This window comes from Musa acuminata, chromosome BXJ3-6 (assembly GCF_036884655.1).
Source record: "Musa acuminata AAA Group cultivar baxijiao chromosome BXJ3-6, Cavendish_Baxijiao_AAA, whole genome shotgun sequence".
Classification (NCBI taxonomy): Eukaryota; Viridiplantae; Streptophyta; class Magnoliopsida; order Zingiberales; family Musaceae; genus Musa; species Musa acuminata.
This window is the reverse complement of record NC_088354.1, coordinates 15,335,110-15,356,343: the sequence shown is the minus strand read 5'-3', so window position 1 is coordinate 15,356,343 and position 21,234 is coordinate 15,335,110. Positions and strand designations below refer to the sequence as shown.

General features: G+C 33.9%; 1 protein-coding gene and 2 long non-coding RNA genes across 3 annotated transcripts; all 3 read right to left on the bottom strand.

Moving 5' to 3' along the window:
* Positions 1-517: 517 nt before the first annotated feature.
* On the bottom strand, positions 518-2,918 carry LOC135640265 (uncharacterized). Its single transcript, XR_010497244.1, has 2 exons — positions 2,781-2,918; positions 518-784 (listed from the first exon to the last, which is right to left on the bottom strand). It is a non-coding gene; the product is annotated as an uncharacterized LOC135640265 (long non-coding RNA).
* Positions 2,919-3,880: 962 nt separating this feature from the next.
* LOC103988544 (uncharacterized) lies at positions 3,881-8,637 on the bottom strand. The gene is made up of 5 exons (XM_009407099.3): positions 7,684-8,637; positions 5,014-5,093; positions 4,603-4,867; positions 4,190-4,497; positions 3,881-4,072 (listed from the first exon to the last, which is right to left on the bottom strand). Exons 1-4 carry the CDS (start codon positions 8,552-8,554, stop codon positions 4,211-4,213), a joined length of 1,503 nt encoding a protein of 500 aa, XP_009405374.3. The 5' UTR covers positions 8,555-8,637; the 3' UTR covers positions 3,881-4,072; positions 4,190-4,210.
* A 5,667-nt stretch (positions 8,638-14,304) lies between these two features.
* LOC135640922 (uncharacterized) lies at positions 14,305-20,896 on the bottom strand. Its single transcript, XR_010497496.1, has 3 exons — positions 20,832-20,896; positions 20,023-20,238; positions 14,305-18,977 (listed from the first exon to the last, which is right to left on the bottom strand). It is a non-coding gene; the product is annotated as an uncharacterized LOC135640922 (long non-coding RNA).
* Between the last annotated feature and the right edge of the window lie 338 nt (positions 20,897-21,234).

The following is a 21,234-nucleotide window of genomic DNA, read 5'->3' as shown; positions in this document are numbered from 1 at the left end:
CCATAACGTTGTCGTATGTTGGAATTTACGTATATAGGAACCGAATGCATTTTCACATATCTTGTAGATATGGTAATAAACTGGCCAAAGTTCATTTCACAAGAGAAATTTTCTTGAACCGAATGCACTCTTTCTTACCAAAGTTAGATACAAGATTGCTTTCCACAAATTCAGCAAAGGGATCTATCTATAATGTCCTTTGGATTAGCAAGACATAAGACTCTCTGCCAAGATATGTATGTCACTCTCGAAAGCTTTAGATAAATAACTCTCGACGGTGAACCCACTGATGATGGAAGGAAAAACTACTCGATGTCATCAAATAGTTTCACCGTTGTCGACACTACTCAACTTTATTTCAAGATATAATTTTTTTTTGTTTTTGAACTCTCTCTTCATGTCACGCTTGTCGCTCACATACGTATAACCAATGTAATCTTATACCAATAACACCGCGGTAAAAAGATTACAATCGATAACAGGAAAGTAGACATGACTAACAATTTCACACACAGCATAAGAAAAAACAGAACATCCATAGATACTGATAACATACTGGAAATGTTTAATCATCCCCAACAGTGAATAAACCACAAATTGGTTCACCTGCTAAGCATAACATATGGCTTCTAAGCCAACATTAGCAATTAGGGAAATACTAGGCCTTGGATCTCTGGTCAATAATGGGCAGGTGAAGACTATCCCAGAGACAGCCACCTTACTTGGATCTCTGCCTCATCTTTCGTCGCTTCCTCTTGAGTCTCCTCATTCGCTTCTTCTTCCACTGCAGTCACAAAAGGTAGCTCAGCTATGTGAACAAACAAAAACACAGCAGAATGGAATCGTCAAACTTTCACCGAGAACATTTAAGTAGCATCAGTAGTTCAAGAAACACCAGATCCCATACTCCAGTTATTGATGAACTCAGAAACTTGTACAAAAGTTATTGATGAACATTTAAGTAGCATCTGTTATTTTGGAGATTTATAATTCTTCCATGATGGAATTACAATAAAAAAATTACTTTAGACTCGAATTTCTAGACCATTCTAGTATTTAGACCGTGGAATTTATTTATTTGTTTCTTCAGAGTAGATAAAAACCCTTGCACAATAGGTAAATGCATAGTTATCAGAACCTAATCCAGAAGCCTTGGGTCACTTGGTTAATTAAAAAGTATTTTAAAATATATTAAATGATTTAAAATTATATAAAATAAAAATATCAAACAAATTAAAAGGAAAAGTTGTATAAACAAATAATACCAATCAACATTATAAACATAAACATCGGTGATAAATATACTAAACAGAATCAGTTTTAATTTATTTTTAACTCGATCATAATTTCATGATCGACATAAACATCCTCTAAAACAAACGATTAAGAAAAAATTAAATTACAAAACGAGACCAGTTTTATGGAACTATCATGATTTGATTCGGTCGATCGGGTTATTCTATTTTTTTCATCACATCACATCCAATCAGACCAGTTAATCGATTTCTTTTAGTCCGACCACCCGGTTCGATTGGCTTCTGATAACCATGGGTAAATGAACCTCTATATTACATCAAGTATCGCAAGACAGAGGAAAGACACAAACAATGCTTCGCAAGGATAACTTTCTAACCTATGTTGTTTCCCTAATAACCATGGGTAAATGAACTCCCATATTACATCAGGTATCAATTTCTTTTAGTCCGACCGCCTGGTTCGATTGGCTTCTGATAACCATGGGTAAATGAACCCCTATATTACATCAAGTATCGCAAGACAGAGGAAAAACACAAACAATGCTTCGCAAGGATAACTTTCTAACCTATGTTGTTTCCCTAATAACCATGGGTAAATGAACTCCCATATTACATGAAGTATCAATTTCTTTTAGTCCGACCGCCTGGTTCGATTGACTTCTGATAACCATGGGTAAATGAACCCCTATATTACATCAAGTATCGCAAGACAGAGGAAAAACACAAACAATGCTTCGCAAGGATAACTTTCTATCCTATGTTGTTTCCCTAATAACCATGGGTAAATGAACCTCCATATTACATCAAGCATCGATTTCTTTCAGTCGGACCACCCGGTTTGATTGACTTCTGATAACCATGGGTAAATGAACCCCCATATTACATCAAGTATCGCAAGACAAAGGAAAAAACATAAACAATGCTTCTCAAGGATAACTTTCTACCCTATGTTGTTTCCCTAATAAAACCCTATGACAAACAAAAAGATGTGTTGCGACAGGGATATGATCAAGGCAAAAGCAATCCAAGAACACTGTCAAATCCTACGATCAAGATTCTATATTCCGGTGTTTGTTTTCGAACACAAATTATACTTTCGACCAAATTATAAAAGATCCCACATCGTATCCGAAATACCCCCAAATACCACTACAGGATGTCGACAGCAACCGTCACGAATCCAAAAAAGAGGCCATGTAGTTCACAAGGACACCGAATAAATCCTAATCGGTACGAGTTCAAAGAACATGCAAAGAAGCCATCTTTACGAAGAAAATCTTTCAAAAAGACCGAGTGCGGGATCAGAAACATCAGAAAATCGGACCACTTCGATGATCAAGATCCTGAGCGACGACGAAACTTTAAGAAAACCTGATACCAGCTCCGAAAACATTGCTGCTCGATAGACACCACAAAGCGCAAGAAAAGAGAAGGGTAGGAGAAATAGTTTGGATCCTAAAACAGTAACCACGAAACGAAATATAGAAGACGATAGGAAGATACAACTCAGATCAAAGATTTCACCTTCGCCCTCATCTCGTTGGAGCAGCCAAGTGTGCGACAACTCCCCTTGCGATCTCTCTTCCTGCCGTGCGGCGCCGGGTCTCGAGGTGTGCAGCGGAGGTTATCTTCTTGGATTTATAGGGCTAGGGTTTGGAGGCGATAAAAGGAGCCGAAGCCGCTGGGTAATTTCGTCATTATAGGAAAAAGAGTGGCGGACGTGATTTGATGATTAAATTATTCTTAAAGCTTTGTTACCACATAAGAGGTCATCATATCAATGATGATCCAAATTATTTTGGCTAAAAGAAATTAGAATGTTGTTTCATAGATATCACTGAAGAAATATTAATAATTCCTCATTTATTACTTTATATATATATAATATATTTATTGCAAAGATAGGAGATAATTTAATCTTTTAGATAAATTATGTCGAGGAGATCAATTTGAAATGTCCAGTGTGATAATGATTATAACAATACATGCAGTTCAAGTTGAAGCCCTCTCTCTGTGTGTGGAGCGAGTGTTGATTTTGGTTTGGACCGAAAACACATCGGAGGGGAACAAAAAAGGTGTTTCTGTATATAACATTGAAATGGGTGCCTGCTGTTCTTGACATGGAGGCATGCCCAATTGTTGTTGTTCACACTGACCATCTCCTTAAGATGTTTCGAGTCTCAAATTTCAGAAAACAAGCAAAACTTATCATGGAATTTTAATCGACATTGCTTCTCTAATCAGCTCTCTACTAAGCCTCAGAATATTCCCATGTTGGATGGGGTTCAGTTTCAGATCGAGCTAACCTGTAATGGCTCATAAAAGGTACCCATATAGAGGATGACAACAATTTCTGATGTATGAAGTGGAATAAGTTGGCATATGGAGAGCGAGCATTATGACATCCTATACATGTTCTTTCCAGCATCTGTTTTCTCAGGGGAGACACGAAACACATCTTTATAAACACCACCATTCTTGCATGTGTAATTCATCTCCTTGTTAAAAAGAAAATGGTTTTGGGAATTCAAAAACATTCCATGATGGAACTGAGATCACCTTTATTAGAAGGAGATGGTGTTCTATGATCCTCGAACAATAATGAATAACTAATTCTCAAGGACTACAGCATAATGATCTTTGTTTCCATTGATAACTGTACATCAGCCGCGAACCCTTTCCATGCTTCCGATTTGAGAATTATGCTTCTCGAACAGTTTTATTTTTACAAATAAATTCAAGGAATCTTTCTCTAGTTATTCATGCCGAAGAAGTGCTAAGAGAGCACCTCCAAGAGGCTGGAGATGGAAAATTCACTGCAAAAAGATCAAATATGCATTAGTCAGCATACAAGGTATTTTTAGAATCTCAAATTCGAAGCATAATTTGATTATTTTTTACTAGCAAGAATAATTAATATAGAGATAGAGTACCTCAAGGGCTCAAATATCTTTCTAGATGGGCAAGTAATCACTTCTCCAACATCCATTTGCCGAAATCCTTCGAATGCCATTTGGAGGATTTCTTCGCAAGAATGATTTTCCATTGATAGACCAACTCCATTTCAAGGAATGTTTTCTTTGCCAAGCAGATATATGTGCATAAAGAGATGGGAAGATGAAGCATAACAGAAGAAGAAACACTACCATGGCACATAGGATCATGACATTAATAAACCCATCCTGTAATTCAGGATCTCTTTGTCCAGTCCATGGTACACCTCCTACATTCATTCCAAAAACTGCAACAGGAAATGCAAAAAAAGTTACTGCACCACTTCAAATAATGTCTTGTTAAAATTGAAAGACCAAAGTGAATTACTAAACAAAAGGAAAAATATACTTACTTCCAGTGACTATAGACAATGGAAGAAAGATGATTGAGAGAAAAGAAAGATAGTACAGCTTTCTGTTTATTTGCTCTGACTGCCAACTATCGAGACCTGCCTGAACTGCTGTGACACGATTTACAATAAATCCCAAGTTCTCTTTTAGCCTCCTAAGACGACTAATTAGCTCTTCAAGAGCAATGATATCTTCATTTGCAAACCAACTCTTGGTTGCACACTTCTCTTTAACACGTGGGAACACTTGCTCCCCATGAGACACTACCTGAAATAATAGTAACTTCAGGATTTTAATTTTGACCAATGCGGATGGATCACAAACAAAATACTACAATCACTATAGCAAATTAAGTAGTATTTTTGATGACATCACGAATTCTCTATTATTCATCATAAATAAAATTAAGGAACCTGTAGAAGACGTTGCAAGTTCAGATGCATCTTTGGAAATCTTCGGTCGTCCAGCATTTGTTTCTTTAGTAAGGAACCCCCTACAATTGAAGTGACAGCATAGCACTTAAGCAAACCGTGCATAAGCAACACATTGAGACAACAATAGAAAATTAACCCGATATTAATTTTCTTTTAGCAAAAGAAAAATTACTTTCTAAATCTAACAGAAAGGACACCGTAACATGCAAGTACAGATGTTGTATATTAATGTAAATTGTGCAAATTATTCGTTGATGGCATAAAAGAGACTTGAAGAATTATATAACTGGGGTCATATTTTTCACATACACCTCAGGATTCTGTCTTCAAACAACAGACTATTGATAACTAAGATGAAACAGTTTATCTAAATTAGCTTAACAAACCAAGACATATATAATCATGTTCAAGTATTGTATATGAGCATGTATGAATAACTTGTTCAAAGAAATTTGACCACCAAGTAGTCATAGTTCCTCATCAAATCATACAAGTTTAATACCACAAAGTTAGTTGTTGGTTGCTATGCATGTCAGGGTTTTGAAAATGTCAACTTTAAAAGAGAAGTGGCCAACTACATTGAGAAATGAAGTATGACAATGTCAAACCAAGTTGAGCAGAAGCTACAGCTTCCAACTAAAAGAGATAATACTATTAAAATGTATGAGAAGTAATAATATGATGTCCACTAGATGACAACATGAAAGTACAGTATTTATTGTTTATATTTGATTATTTATATTATAATGAAAGCGTATTTGTTGAATAATGTAGATAAAGGTCAGACAGGAATACTATGGCCTACTTAACCACAAACAAGGAGTGCTGCAAACAAGCACTTAAAAAGTTAACCAATTTCAGAATTTGGTAATGTTTGTTATAAAGCAGATAAAGGTCAAATAGGCATATTATGGCCTAAACCATAAACGAGGAGATCTTGTTACCCACAATCACTTGAAAATAGTAGCCAATTTCAGAACTTAGTAAACTCATTATTCTTGATAATATCTTCATTGTGCAGAAAAAAATAATTTGCTTGGTATACATACAATCTTTGCAATATCTTTCTGAATTCACTATCATGGTTTGCAATTGCACCATGCTCTGACAGCATGATGGAGTAGCCAACAGCTAGGGTTCAGGAATTTAACAAACTATTATCTATCTGAGGTCAGAAATTACATCTTTTTTTCCCATGAAAGTGTTGAATTTTTCACATAGGTCAATAGTAACTGAAAAAAAATTGTGAAAAAGAAGGGAGAATTTTCAAAATAATGTTCTCGCTTTTGTGACTAGAAAGAGATATACTTAGTTGAAAGCATGTTAATAGACATGGCAACAAAGACAAAAGTATTACAAAATTGATTGTAATCTACCCATTAGAAGCAATCCAATAAAGTAAGAGCTGCATAAAGTTGTGAAAGTTAGGGAGATTCCAAACCAGTCAGCCATGAAAATTCAGCCATGAGAGGCCTCCAGAGGGTGCAAGAGAATAGGGTTTCACATAAGGCATATACTTCCTAGTAATGTTCACTTGTTTTTCTTTGCAAAATTCAGCATCTCAATTGAAAACCAAGACCTCAAAGAAGGTTATAATCCTTAAGATAATAACAGATTCCATTAACAAACTATGAAGTCAAATTAATGTCATGATATGAGAAGACAGGCATAATAAAAGGGACTCCTGAACAGAATGATATCAAATAAATGACACTGCCTGATATCAATTCAAGTTGTGACATCTTTAAGATGAGCTAAATGTTGCAATTATCTGATTTAAGGACATAACAAGTTCTTGAATCCATTGTAGGTAACTAGTTTTTGAAGCTTGGACTCATTTTTCATCTTATATACCATCTTAAATTGTCTTAACCTATTATAACTGTCACAAATTATTGAAAGAGCCTTCTTTTCAGGTGAATTAGTTCGACCAACCGGATCATGTGAGACTGCATGATATAATATATACTAATCATCATTATGATTGAAAATCAACATATATGAACCCCACAAACCAGATGAATATACATGTCTTGATGTACATCTTCAGTACCCAAACTGCAATCTTACCATGAATTTGCTATCATTCACCATGTATTAGGCACCAAAATTCTATCCAAGATGCACCATAACTACACACACACACACAGAGAGAAAGAGAGAGAGAGAGAGAGAGAGAGAGAGAATGATGATAATACGCCTGATACAAATTATAATCTTAATTTGTAAATTCTCCCAACTTTCCATAGGGATTTTTCTTTTTCCTAAGCTATATGAATTTCATTTGTCACATCATTTTAAGATTCATAAAGCAGAACAGTCATTCTAAAATCACTAGAACTAATATTTTCTTTGGCATGGGAACAATGTCTGTCAAGTTTGGTCAACCATACATTATGATTTGCCCCAAACATAATGAACAAATCTCCTGCTAGCTTCTGTGCCAAGAACCCAACCTTTTTCTTCACCTATGTCTAAAATTTTACATTACTTAGCTCTTAAAGTATTAATGCCTTAGCGTTCAACAATGCGTTCCCAATTAAAATGTATAATAATAGGTCAACAATATAGAAATTGCAAGAAAAATCAAGCTCATTGCAGAACAACCAGCTACAGTTCAACTAAGATGAAATAAGTTGCAGCAAATACCTCTATCCAATTCAAGCTCGACCGAATCCAATTCCATCTCAAGCCTGGTGACAATGTCCTGCAGATGATCCACATGAGTGTCGACTATATGAACCAGCAGATTGGACACGCTCCGGGGCACCGGGTTGTCGGCCTCCTCCGAATGGTTCATGGTGAGCAAGAACTCGAGAACGTGCACCGGAATGACGACCCTGCCGGACTCGCCGTCCGCCTTGTCCGAGGCGCCATCGTCGTCTCCGCTGCAACGCTCGACCTTGGGAATCTCGGAGAGCAGGGACTGGCCGGTGGGGGAGAATCCGAGGCGGGGCACGCGGCCGAGGGAGACGGTGATGACGGAGGACTCGGTGACGCGGGCGGCGAGGCGGAGGGTGAAGTCGGAGGCGGCGGGGCCGGGGGAGTTGATGCGGAAGATGAGCGCGCCGTCGACGTGGGCGCAGAAGGGCCCATTGCTGGAGAGGGCGAGGATGTCCTGCAACTTGAGGGGCGGGCAGAGGGCGTCGATGAGGCACTGGGTGGAGACGGCGAGCCGCGGGTTGCGGAAGCCCTTGACATTGCCGCGAGGGAGCTCAACGTGGTACCAGTGGAACTCCTTCGGGCAGGCGGCGGCCTCGGAGAGGTCCCAGGCCTTGTCGACGTAGTTGCCGAGGCCGTCGAATCGGTAGGCGCGCTGCTTGACGGCGTCCAAGGAGTCCAGGGCGCGGGCGCGGTAGAGGAAGGGGGGGTCTTTGCTAGGACTGCCGGCGGGGGAGTCGCCGTTGACATCGGCCCCGGCCGGGAAACGCTCCATGGAGGAGGAGAAGGCGATGGTGGAGTTGTCGAAGAAGGAACGGGAGATCGATCTCTTGTTGTTTGTTATGGCGTGGTGGGTCATCCAAGAAGTAATTAACGGCGAGGGACAGGTAATTAAGTAATTAATGGATCAGATTAATTACGTGGAGATGGATAAATAGAGGAAGAAGAGACTAATGATGATTGGATTCGAACTGTTCTTAATGGATGAGGAGTTGGATTTAGATTTGGGTTGGGAGTAGTTTCGTTTTGGTTAGTTCCGATCCGTACTTCCCTCCACCTCCTGCGTCGAATTTGGGAAAGACTACTTACCCGAAAATTGTTCGTCTGCCCAAAAGAAAAGAAAAAGGATCGATTCTCAGTGGGACCCGGTCTCTCCACCGGTCGTCTAAGAGGTAGGTGTGTGGTCGTGTGACGGAGTGGTCGGGCAGGACTGGTTCATCTAAGGAACCGGATTTTTATGTGGGCCCACGGCTAAAAGTGGCCCCCACATGTTTATGTAGGCCATGACAGCGGTCTAATTACTGTGTGTTGTTGGAAGTGGGTATCGGCTCGGTGGGGTCATGTCCGGGAGAAGACGGAGTTCAACACGCAGCAGGATGGCCGTCTCCCTCTCGCCTCGTGGATGCTCATGCCTCGAGCGTGTGGGCACGACGAATCCGCTCTTCTTCGCCTTGTGTGGATGTTCATTGCTGGAGCATGAATGCACCGATGAGAGAGAAGCATGAAGCAGACATGGCCATTGCGACGACCTCACGGCCTCTTCTCCCCCGGACGGAATCTGCGCCACAGAGCTACTCGAAGCTTTTCAAGTCGACCCATCTCTTCATCCTCCTCATGCCATCCAAAACCGCACCAGCTTTATGATCGGACTAGAACATGTTCATGACTGTTAACTGTTATCACGTTCTTCAACAAAGAACCACTCATGCTAGATAGCGTAACATCGACCTTCTAGACAAAGTCGCTTGCTTCCGGTACAAGATAAAGAAGAAGCAATGTTCTCATCTCCTTGGAATTTAGTATTCTGAGCATGTCCATCAAATGGACAACCACTTCACCAGCTAAAAACACGTTCAAGTCTTAATCTGAGAAATTATAGTTGACTGGAATGTGCTTTCTGTGAAGTTGAGTAGTCAATCAACCCATTTAGCAGCACCTTCCGGGTAGCTTCCCTGAAATCATATCTATATAAAGTGCCCTGTTCATGCGTAGATTGTTTACGAGGTAGATGCCAAATATGTCTGAGATCCATTGCGGTTTCTTGTCAAGTTGGAAAAGGATATAGTGCTAGCGCACCAATAAATTCCATCTTGAAGACAAAAGAAAAAGTAAAAGGGGAACAATCTTCCATTTTCTTCGGAAAAAAACACTCATGACAGATTCAGGGGCAAAATGAGTCACAGTGCACACAGTATGTTTCAACTTGGTACAAGGAAGAGAAAAACAAAGAAGCCATTTCTCTCAGGTTACTGTCTGAAAGATCATTAGATCTGGAACCTTACAATGGAAGAATGACATGGATGTCAGCTGTGGCGAGTCTAAGGAGATGTAAAAGCATGGAGAACCATTAGATGTCATGTACGTCTATCCTGCTGCAGTTTCTTCAAGTGTTTGCTTCACAAGTTACATTGGTTAGAGCACTTGATAATGATGAAGAAGAGAACAAGTTCATTCACAACCAAGTTAAATCCATGTTATATCATGTGCAAAACTCTCATCCCAATGTATATATATTATACATCAGTTCCTGCATCAAAGCGTCGAGTTACCACCATCAACATTTAGGGTGGAAGGTTGAAGGTAGAAACACAGCTCTCAAAAGAGAATTCTGACAATCTCTCAAAACAGGTGGTGGGATCGATTTGCTGCTGTCTTTAGTTGGATAGTTTCTACTCTCGCTTCGCTCTTTTCCTTGTGTTGTGCACAGCATTCCTTATATGATCGGATCAGATAATTCATCAGAAAATATTACTTTTAAAAGAAATCATCCATCAAATCTAAAAATGATGCATGTGACGTCTGAATCGGTCTTCCCTACTTAAAGTTTGAAGTTCTCGTCAAGAAACAATATAAACTAAAAATCAAATCTTAGCGTGAGATACACTCTGGCTCCATCTACAGGTATCTTTTCATCATGATCATTGACTCTGATAATATATGAGTTCAAGTAATATACAAGTGTCAGTTCAAATCTTTACCACTTTACTAAGTTTGAGGCATTACACATACCGTGCTCAAAACTCGACAGCCATTACACATATGATATGGTGTCCATCAATTCTCCTAACTCCTGGGTTGAAGACTCTTTTTGATCCTCATCCTTATCAGCTTCAGCACTCATGATAATGCTCGATGCAAGTTCTTCTACAACACAATGCAAACTCTTAAGCTGAACTCAATTCACCGATGATCTGGGAAGCTGATGTGGAACCTTCGAGCTCCACATCTATGCCAACTACACAGGGTGGCAGTTTCGATCGTCAAGGAGGGTAATGACGGTTAAGGTGGTTGATGACAAAGATGGGTAAGTGCTCGGGTTGATAGGCCACGTCGGCCACTTGTTCTATATGCATTGTATAATGCACATTATTGTGCGAAGTCAGATAGAATCACTCATGCACTCTTAGGTTTAGTCGAGTAAGACAGCTGTAAATGGAACGTATACTCTTAGATTTGGCTTGTCCTGGCTTGCATTTTGACTTAAGCCTGTGCATAAATGTTGGGTCATGTGACACTTGACTATAGTTGTATTATCATTATATTAGTGTAGGCCACAACTACTCCAATGCACAAAGCAAATTGTGGTAGCATGAACTCGACTAATTTCAAGGTAGTTAGGTTGTCAATGTTCTATAACCCTTAAACATGTTCTATAATTAGTCATGCATTCTGATCTTATATATGATAATTTCTCGCCAACAAGGTTTTACCATGAGATCGTGGAAGAGGTTTACTAATGCATTATATAATAATTGGATCATATTGAAAAGTGGGAGCCAAGCTTTATAAGGTCCCCTTACCCAAATTACATTGTAAACCTAAAAATTCATAATATGTTATTATTATGTAAAAAACTTTAATGTCATAATTAAAATCAAATAATAATAGATTAAATTTATAATGTATACATTTCAATGTCATCCAAAAAAACTTTTATCTGACCTGTAGGGACATTATCATCAAGTCCGAAAGTCACAATGTCGATTTATAAGAATTAGACTCATCTTCTCATCTCTTTCTATTTTTTATAAGATCACTATAAGCAATAAATTAGTGACAATGGGAAATGCAAAAAAATCTGTAATATTTCAATAACTACTCACGTGACTAAGCGAATATGAGAAAAAAAATTCATAATCACTCGATAATGTCACATATCCATATTAAGTTTCTAAGAGATCATATATATTTATAAGCGAGAGCAGAGGAAAGGTCTAAGATAAATAATTAGGAAAGTCCCTCCCATCAAGTTCGAAGAAACTTATCATAATTAGACTTCATTTCATTTGGCTAATAATCATCATCAGAATCCAATTATATCTATAATATATTTTATCTAATTAAATAGAGCCACATAATCTAATAATCTTTCATTTGATTCATTAATTCATAAGATATTAAAAAAATAAAAATAAAAATAAAAATTTATTTAAAAATAATTTTATCTAATTGGATTCTAAAAAAAATTTAAAATTATTTTATACATGTCTATGAATTTTAAAATATACCAATAAATCCAATAAGTACAATAATACTATATTAAGTCTAACTATCAATACGAGTTAGAGTGATTGTATGTCATTAATGTCATACTCTTCCATATACCATAAAACTGTCAACGTTTCCTAACATAGTCTATAATAACTCTCGTAATTTATTTTATTAAGATAATCATGGTATTATATTCAACTATAATATGTATAAACATAAATATAAATAAGATAGTAAAAATAAATAACTTTAATTAAGTAAAAAAATTTAATAATATCATTCACCTAAATATACATCAATATATCCTTGATAGCTTACTCACAAGCTCCATTCTACGAACATATTCGTTAAATATTTTAAACTTTAAAACTTTAGTAAATTAATAAATAATTATTAAGGTAGTGTTTAGGTTATCAATTGACACGTTGTTTCTAAACTCTTTCTCTAATCACCAAGTACTTTATTTTGATCTACCTAGAGATACTAGAGTACTTGCTATTCTAGAGAAGAAAACTACTATAATATTATTATAAAAATATCTTCAGTGGCTTGGCAATTGAGTCAATCACACCAAGTCATAAAATAAAATTTTACAACCATAAAACTTAATTTGTGACCTCAAAGCATGTTATAAATTTAGATTCCATTATTGATGATATAATAAGCAATTATTTTGTATTTTTTAAATTATATTGATGATATAACATGAATATAAATCGGACTTCCTACTATCAAAACAATTTATAAAATTAATATTTGAATATCCTATCACTTCAAATTGATCTGATCTCTTATATATGAATATATAATCTTTTGTCCCTTATAGATATATCATTAATTTCTTTACAACTTTCTAATATTCTATTCTTGGGTTGTTTTGATATCTACTAAGTATTGTAACTATAAAATTAATATTTAGTCTTGTACAAGTTTGAGTATATAATAGACTTCTAATTACACATGCATGAGGAATATTCTTCATTTGATTCTTTTTTAAATTATTTTTCAGACACTAACTTTGATTAAATCTTTCGTCTCTAGTAATATATATATCGCTAGCTACACAAAGATGCATACTAAATCTCTCCAAGAGTTAGTCAATATATCCTTTTTGAGATAGTCTTAACAATCCTTGAAAACTATCCTTGAATATCTCAATACTAATAGCACAGGTTACCTCATTCATATCAACCATATTAAAATTTTTAGTAAGAAATATTTTAATTTCATGTAATAAACTAAGACCACTATTAGTAAGTAAAATATATCTATATATAAGATAAATATAATAAACTTACTCCTACTAATGTTCAGATATATATACTAATCAATAGTATTTTTCTAAAGTCCAAATGAAGTAATGATATCATGAAAACTTATTTAAGGTCATAAATAAATTTACAAAGTTTGCAAGCCCAACTTTCCTTTTTTTTTTTTCTATGAATCATTCAGATTATTATATAGAATTTTTCATCCAAATCTCTATTTAAAAATACTATATATATATATATATATATATATATATATATATATATATATATATATATATATATATATATATATATATATATATGATGTAATCAAGATCATAATGAACTACTATTATTATGACAATCCTTAATAAATAATTTATATAAATTGAAAAAAAATTTCATTATAATCAATATCTTCTTTCTAAGAAAAATCTTTAGTCACAAGTCTGACTTTATATCATTTGATATTGAGTTACGTTTTGTCTTAAAAACTCATTTGTAACTAACTCTTTTACAATTATTAGTTAATTCAATAAATTTTCAAACACCATTCTAATTTATCAATTTTAACCATTCGCATCATATACTGTCACGCCCCCCCCAAATTATCACATTCAGGAGGTGTGACCCTGTCTAAAATTAATTATATTATAATTCATCATCAATTCAATCCAGGATCCAATCTAACAATTTGAGGATACTAAGAATCATTCAAAATCAATATTCACAATTCATAAGCCTATACGTTACATAAATCATTATCCACTTCACTCAAAGATTCACAAAATCCAAAGACAACTCAACTAAACATCAACCACAACACAAATCCATAAACATAGAAGTATATACAATCACAAAAAGATAATTATTTACCATGAGTTCTTATCCTTATAAGACTTAAACTTATCATTCCATACACATGAGCGGTCCTTTAAACTTTTACAACACATAAGAATCAACAGATCCTTAACATTACATCAGAAGTAAAGTTTACTATACAACAAAAACCATCATCCAACAAAATTAGCTCAAAAATCTTCTAGCCTTTCACTGCTTTAACCCAATTCTAGCTTTTCAGTGCGTGACAAGCTACCCTGAAAAATTTATATATCAACAGGGTGAGCATAAAGAGCTTAGCAAGTGTCTAACATATCCATGGCGATAGGAGAAGTTCAAGCAGGTTTAGTATCAAGATACAAAGTAGAAATACAAATGTTCATTTGAAGTCATCTCATTTGATATAAAATCACAAAGGTTTACCTCGTTCAAAAACAGGCATTAGACATAACAATAGGAGAAAGGAAATTGGAGCATTTCATTGGCAAAAGAAACATTTAGGCATGTATCAAATGGCACATGAAGCATTTAGATACATATCAAAGGCATAAGAGTGTTTGAGAGCATAACAATGACATACGAAACACTTCAAGGTATAACAAGTGAACCGAGTAATAAACACAAGCTTGTATGTCATTTTTGTTGTAGAATGCATTCCATTTTTATCCAAAGCATAATATGAACTCATAAACAAAGCTTTGGATATCATATCAATAAACATAGATGGCGCTGTGGGACCACATATATAATGTGATTCATCCATTTCTGGATGACCACCAAGCATAAGTCTCTCACGTCTGGGAGCTCCATCCACCCACGTCTGAGTGAAGTCAATAGGGCCGGCAGAGTAATCGCGGGCTCTAAGCATAACTCCCTTTACCATTTCTAGCAAAGGTTCATAATATCCCACAAGATACCAGAGTACAAAAGGGTAGTATGAACAATAACATTGACACATATCAGAAGCACATGCGGAACAACGAAGATATGCATGTGCCTTTATCAAACAAGGAAATGCAAACAAAGCATTACATAATAAATTTCAGTTATACAATAATTTCAGGATGAACAATACAAGAACTTCAAAGGACTAATATAAAGCTCAATTGAAGAAGAATTTAGCAGAAATCATATTTCCAATAGGATGAAAATTGAATAGGCAAAACCCAACAAAGTTTTCAATTCTGATAGAATTTGAATGGTACATTTCCTGAATTGTTTGAGTGACCAAGCATGCTCCAAATCACTAAAAATAGATTTCATTGGAAAGCTGTATCAATCTATTTTCGGATAAACTCAGATTTATAATTTTTTGAGTTCTTAACAGTAAGTTACAACAAATAGAGCAAAGAAAGGTCAGAATTGATCATCTCTGTTTTGCAGAATTGATAGAGTCAATTTAAACAGATGTTTCAGAAGGCAAACGTACTTCAAAATTACTAAATTATATGTCAAAAGAAAGATATGCGAATCTAGTTTCAAAAGAACCAAGCTTTGTATAATTCAGAATTTTTTCTAGAGAGTTATGAGCAATTTAGTAATAGAAGGTCAGATATTTCAGTCCCTATTTTGCAGAATCTGTAAGGTTAATTGAAACAGAAGTCTTAGTAGGCATTTAAACTCCAAATCATTCAATCTTAGTGTCAAAATAGAGATATTTGAGTCTAATTTCAAATGGATTAGGTTTTGCATAAATCAGAGTTTAGTACTAAAAGTTAGATCCAAAACAATGTATAGAAGTCAGATTACCGAAAAATTTAAGATTCATAGCTTTGTATCAAAAGGAAAGAACGGTTTGGTACTAAGCTGAAATCTTTTAAATTATGAAAAATTAAAAGGAAAACAGAGATTAGGAATTCTATAGGAAGAGGTCAGAACACTTGCCTTAAACAAATTTGATTCCCAAATGGAGGGAGTTGATGCAAAAACCTCAATCAAATCTTCTTCTTCAATTCCTCTTCTTCTTCTTCTTCTTCCCTTCTCTTCTTTTCTTAGACTCACGTTGGATGCAGCATCTGAAGGTTACATTTAGTTTCTCCTTTAATCTCTTATTTAATTACTTTTGGTTAACACAAGAGTTGCAAAGTTTCAAGGTGGCAAGCATGCATGAAAAGTGCTAGATGTCATCCTTAGAGCAAACTTAGGTGGCACCATTAGGTTAGCTAATGACACATGTCCACTAATTTTTTTTATTTTTTAACTTAAATCTGAAACTTTCATAAATCATATCAAACTTCTATTATAATATTATTTAATATAAAAAATTATTAAATAATCCTCATATTTACAAATAAGCATTTACTAAATTTTCAAAAATGGGGGATATTACATATACTTTTCAAGATTACTACTTTTTATGACAAAAATGATAAGGGGTTCCCTTTCATCTCTATGTTATAATCTGATTCTTATAAATATACCATATAATTATCAAAAATATCATGTCCTTTTTTTCTTTGAGATTCTCAAAACTGTTAATTATAATTGTTCTATAAGATCATTAACGATGATATTAACATTATATGAGAGTTTATCAATGTTATTTTATTATTCATCCTCGTTAGTTCTCTCAGTGATTTGAGAAATAGTAATCTCTCGAATAGAAGATGAAAAGAAGTATTAACTTGTATCTCCTCAATATCAAAATTGATCATTCAAACTTTTTTACTCTTATTTTATCATTTTTTGAGAATCTTATATTGACAAATTCTACTATCCGCATACTATGATTAAGACAATAAAATTTGTATCCATTGGATTTTTCTGGATAATAAATAAAATATTAAAAAATAATTTTTGGATCTAATTTCTTTTCATGTGGACTAAACACTCTTATCTTTATAAGACACCTTCAAATATGTAGATGTCTCAAACTAAGTTTCGGAGTTAATGAAATCGATTTATTATGAACTCTGTTTAAGATATACATACTTATACTAAGAATTTCATTCACATTGACCTATGAATAGAGGAATAGCATCATACTCCTAATCGTGTCCATAAGAGTATAATTTTACACTTTTAATAATGTCATTCTATCGTAGAGTATTTGTTAAGACATACTAAGCATAAATACCTCATTTTTTTAGTAATCTAGTAAAAGGACTAACATTCTAATTGAATTCAATATATTTATCATAAAATTCACCATCTCTATCAAATCTAACAATCATGACTTTTTTTATCTAATTATCTCTCGACCTCATTTATGTATATTTCAAAAGTGTCAACAATTTTTTAGACTTTTTATGTATTAGATATACATGATCATATCATCTATAAATGTGATGAAATATCTTTCTCTATTCAAAGAAAAAATATGGAGTGGACCATAAATATCAATATGAATAATCTTAAGGAGTTCTTTACTTCTTATGATATTTTTCTTTATATGTTTAATTTACTTTCTCTTAATATAATCTATGTAAACATCAAAATCAATAGAGTCTATATCCTAAAAAATCTTATTCTTCACTAATCTTTTAATTTTTTCCTTTAAGATATGCCCTCAACGTCTATGTCATAATATCAAAGATATTTTATTATTAAAACTATATATAAATTAAACATTTGATTATAGTGTCAAGATTCAAATTAATTATATATAAATCATCACATAAAATTTTAGAATCAACTTTTATTAAATCATAAAATATAATGATTTATAGTTACAAAAGAAAAATAATATCCTAACACATCAATTCTAGATAGAGAAACTAAATTTCTAAGAATAATAGGAACATATGTCAACAAGATTATCCATCAGATATTTGTCTTGAGGCATAGGCGATAAATTCTCATTGATATTACTTGCTTTGAATTGATTTTCCATAATGACGAATCTATCATGTTCGTTTAGCTTCCAAATTGAAAGAAATTCCTACGTATTATTAGTAACATGAGTTGAAGTACTAAAATTAATCCATCAAATATTAGAAGGAAGTTCTATAATATTGAATTCAAAACATACAAAAGTTGAGTTTTTACCTTTCTTTTTGAACCAAGTCTTGTATTTAATGCAGTCTCTTTTCACATGTTCTTTCTCGTTATAAAAGAAGCACTTTACTACGATGACTTTTTTTTTTGTAGGGTGTTTAATATTTCCAAACTCAACAAGCTCATTTGATGGATAGTGCTTCAACCTTCTTTTCTTGTTATTAGCCCCTTGAATAGTAGTCAGAATATTATGAGATATTTCCTGCCTTAATCTTAATTCTTCCTGAACACACATACTAATCAGCTCATTCAAGTCCCACTTATCTTTGAATGGGTCAAACTGAGAAGGAAGAGAATTAAGAATCAATTGCATAAGAAAAAAAATCATCAACATTCATGCCTAATACTTTAAATTTCGTTGTCGTATCAATCATAATAAGGATGTGATCTTGAATTCCTCAAGTGTCATCATACTGAGTCGTAGTTAATTCCTTCATTAATATATCGATCAATGACTTATCAATAAATTTAAATATGTCTTCAATAGCCCTTAGATATTCTTGTGTGCTAATTGTAGTCGGTAATGAAAACTTTATATTATTTACAATCGTCATTTTTATAAACATTAAACTAAGCCTATTAGATCTTTCCCAAATATTCATTTCACTAATTTGTTCCACGGTACTTTCATCAGTCAAGTCTGCGGGTCTTTCAACAAACAATGCTGAGTCGTAGAAACACGAGGGTGTATGAAAGAAAATATCACTGCAAAAAATAAAATAATATTAATGCTTTAAATTTTCAAGATATGATGAACTATTAATATCACGTATTGAAATATTGACATATCTAATATTTATTAAAAATTATTTTTGAAAGATGATATCCATATGGAATAGTGTTGTGTACAATTCTAAACTATAAGGATTATCCAAAATAGTATCATCGTACCTCATTACATAATTATTTGAAGTATATTTTTCTTGAAAATTATCTAAATTTTCTAATTATATGTGTCATTATAAATATTATTTCTTTAATATCATTTAACATTAATTTTTAATATAATTTTATAAGTTATTGATCTAAATCATTTTAGTGACTATAAGACCAATAAAGTAATATAAAATATAAATATCTTAAAAATGATAAAATATTTTTTTATAATTTATATCTCATAAGTCTAGCCACTTTGATAGCTATCAATTAGATAAAATTTAGAAAAATAAATTATAAATAATATTCACTGAGTCTCTATTAATCTAATGTATGTAAAAATAATTTATTAATAATAAAAGAATAATCATAATAATTATTAAATATTAATCAACAAGAGAAAAAACTCATATGATAACTATAATCATGATAAATAATATCTTCATGTGAAAAATAAATATTATTTTATAATTTCAAATATATGTATGTGAAAAATTAAATAAATATTCAAAAACAATAATTAGATTTTTATTTATCACATATAAAATTTTATCAATATATCATATATGAGAAAACTATAAAAAATTATAATTTATTTTTTAATTCTATATAAAACCTTAAATTAGGCCAATCAATCCTACTTAATTGGACAAGTAAGTCAAAGATTAAAATACATTAAAATCAATTAAGTAAGTCAAAGATTAAAATACATTAAAATAAAAAAAATTGACTTTTCTCGTATAAGTTCAAATTTCTCAATTTTCTAAAGGGTAAAACTATCGAGGTAAAAAAAAAAAAAAAGGATTGTTGCATAACTGCGTATAGCTCATTGGAACCTAAGTGATGCATATTGGAGACTAAAAGAAAGAAGAACCTGGGGAGCCGCATGACTGGCAACAAGGTGACAGGCTACACGTCCAGCGAAGGACCATGCAAGCATCGTGAGTCCCAAGCGTTGGTGTAGTGTGCCAAGCAGGCACACTACGTTGTTTCAGAACCTGTGCCTGCACATCGGGTTAGCTATCTCGGAGAGGAAGGAGGACCGTGCCTCGTGCTGGCCTCCGCAGATCGCCGCCAGGATCGGCACCTACTGGCTTGCAAGAAGGGAAACCGACGGAAACGATTAGGGTCGACTCGTAGTTGCAGGTTTATGTTGGTAAGTATGGCTTCTTCGACTGGATGAGGCTTAATTGAGTTAGCATATATGGTTTTGATTCATGATTACAGTCTGTCTATTGTTTGCCGCAAGTCGATCCTTTAGAAAATTGCTGTGTACATGTTCTAGGATATGATGATCTTTTGATTGCATTAGCATAAACTACAGAGATCTAAAGAATCCATTCATCAAGTCAATCATAATCTTCTTGTGGATATGCTAAGCAGACGTTGACTTGAAAAGCAAACAAGATTGTATCATACCATAGATAGAGTAAATTTAACATGGAAGATTGAATGATTTTAAGACTAAACTCAACAAACATCGTAAAAGGAATAAGAAATAATAAGAATTAAGGATCCCTCCCTACAGGCAGATTGTACCACTCACTCATCTTTCTCCTCCGTAAATAAAAAAGTATGTTTATAAAAGATTTAAGAGAGAGATCCATATCATCCTAAACAGATGATGATGAGAAAAATGCATCGACGAAACATATTAACGAGAAAAAGAGGAGGGATCCATACGTCGTCTACTCCTCTCTCCCACTGTTTGCATTTTGGCCTCGCTTCTCCTTTGATGATGGCTTGGGAGAAAAGAGGGGGGGGGGGGGGGAGGAGGAGGAGGAGTTGTATTTATAGGATGAATATCTTATCTCTCTAAGAATCCTAACACTAATATATATTTAGAAATCCTAATTTAATTAACTTAGTTTGATTTGTGATTCTAATCCAATTACGATTTTCATTAGATCTTCACCTCCACCTTTTACTCAAAGATATACATTAGAGGAATAACATACATATCTAATCAAAAAAATACCCTTAATTAATTTTAACCTAAATTTAATTTTTAAATTTCTAGACTAGATTTAGAGGACATTACAATCTTACTCACTTAAAGATTTGATTTTAACAATGTATAATATAG

Coding starts and splice junctions, on each gene's coding strand:
- LOC103988544 (XM_009407099.3), bottom strand. CDS start 8,554: ATGACCCACCACGCCATAACAAACAACAAGAGATCGATCTCCCGTTCC. Junction 4,868..5,013: donor ACTTGCAACGTCTTCTACAG/GTTCCTTAATTT, acceptor CTATTATTTCAG/GTAGTGTCTCATGGGGAGCA. Junction 4,498..4,602: donor ATTGTCTATAGTCACTGGAA/GTAAGTATATTT, acceptor TTCCTGTTGCAG/TTTTTGGAATGAATGTAGGA.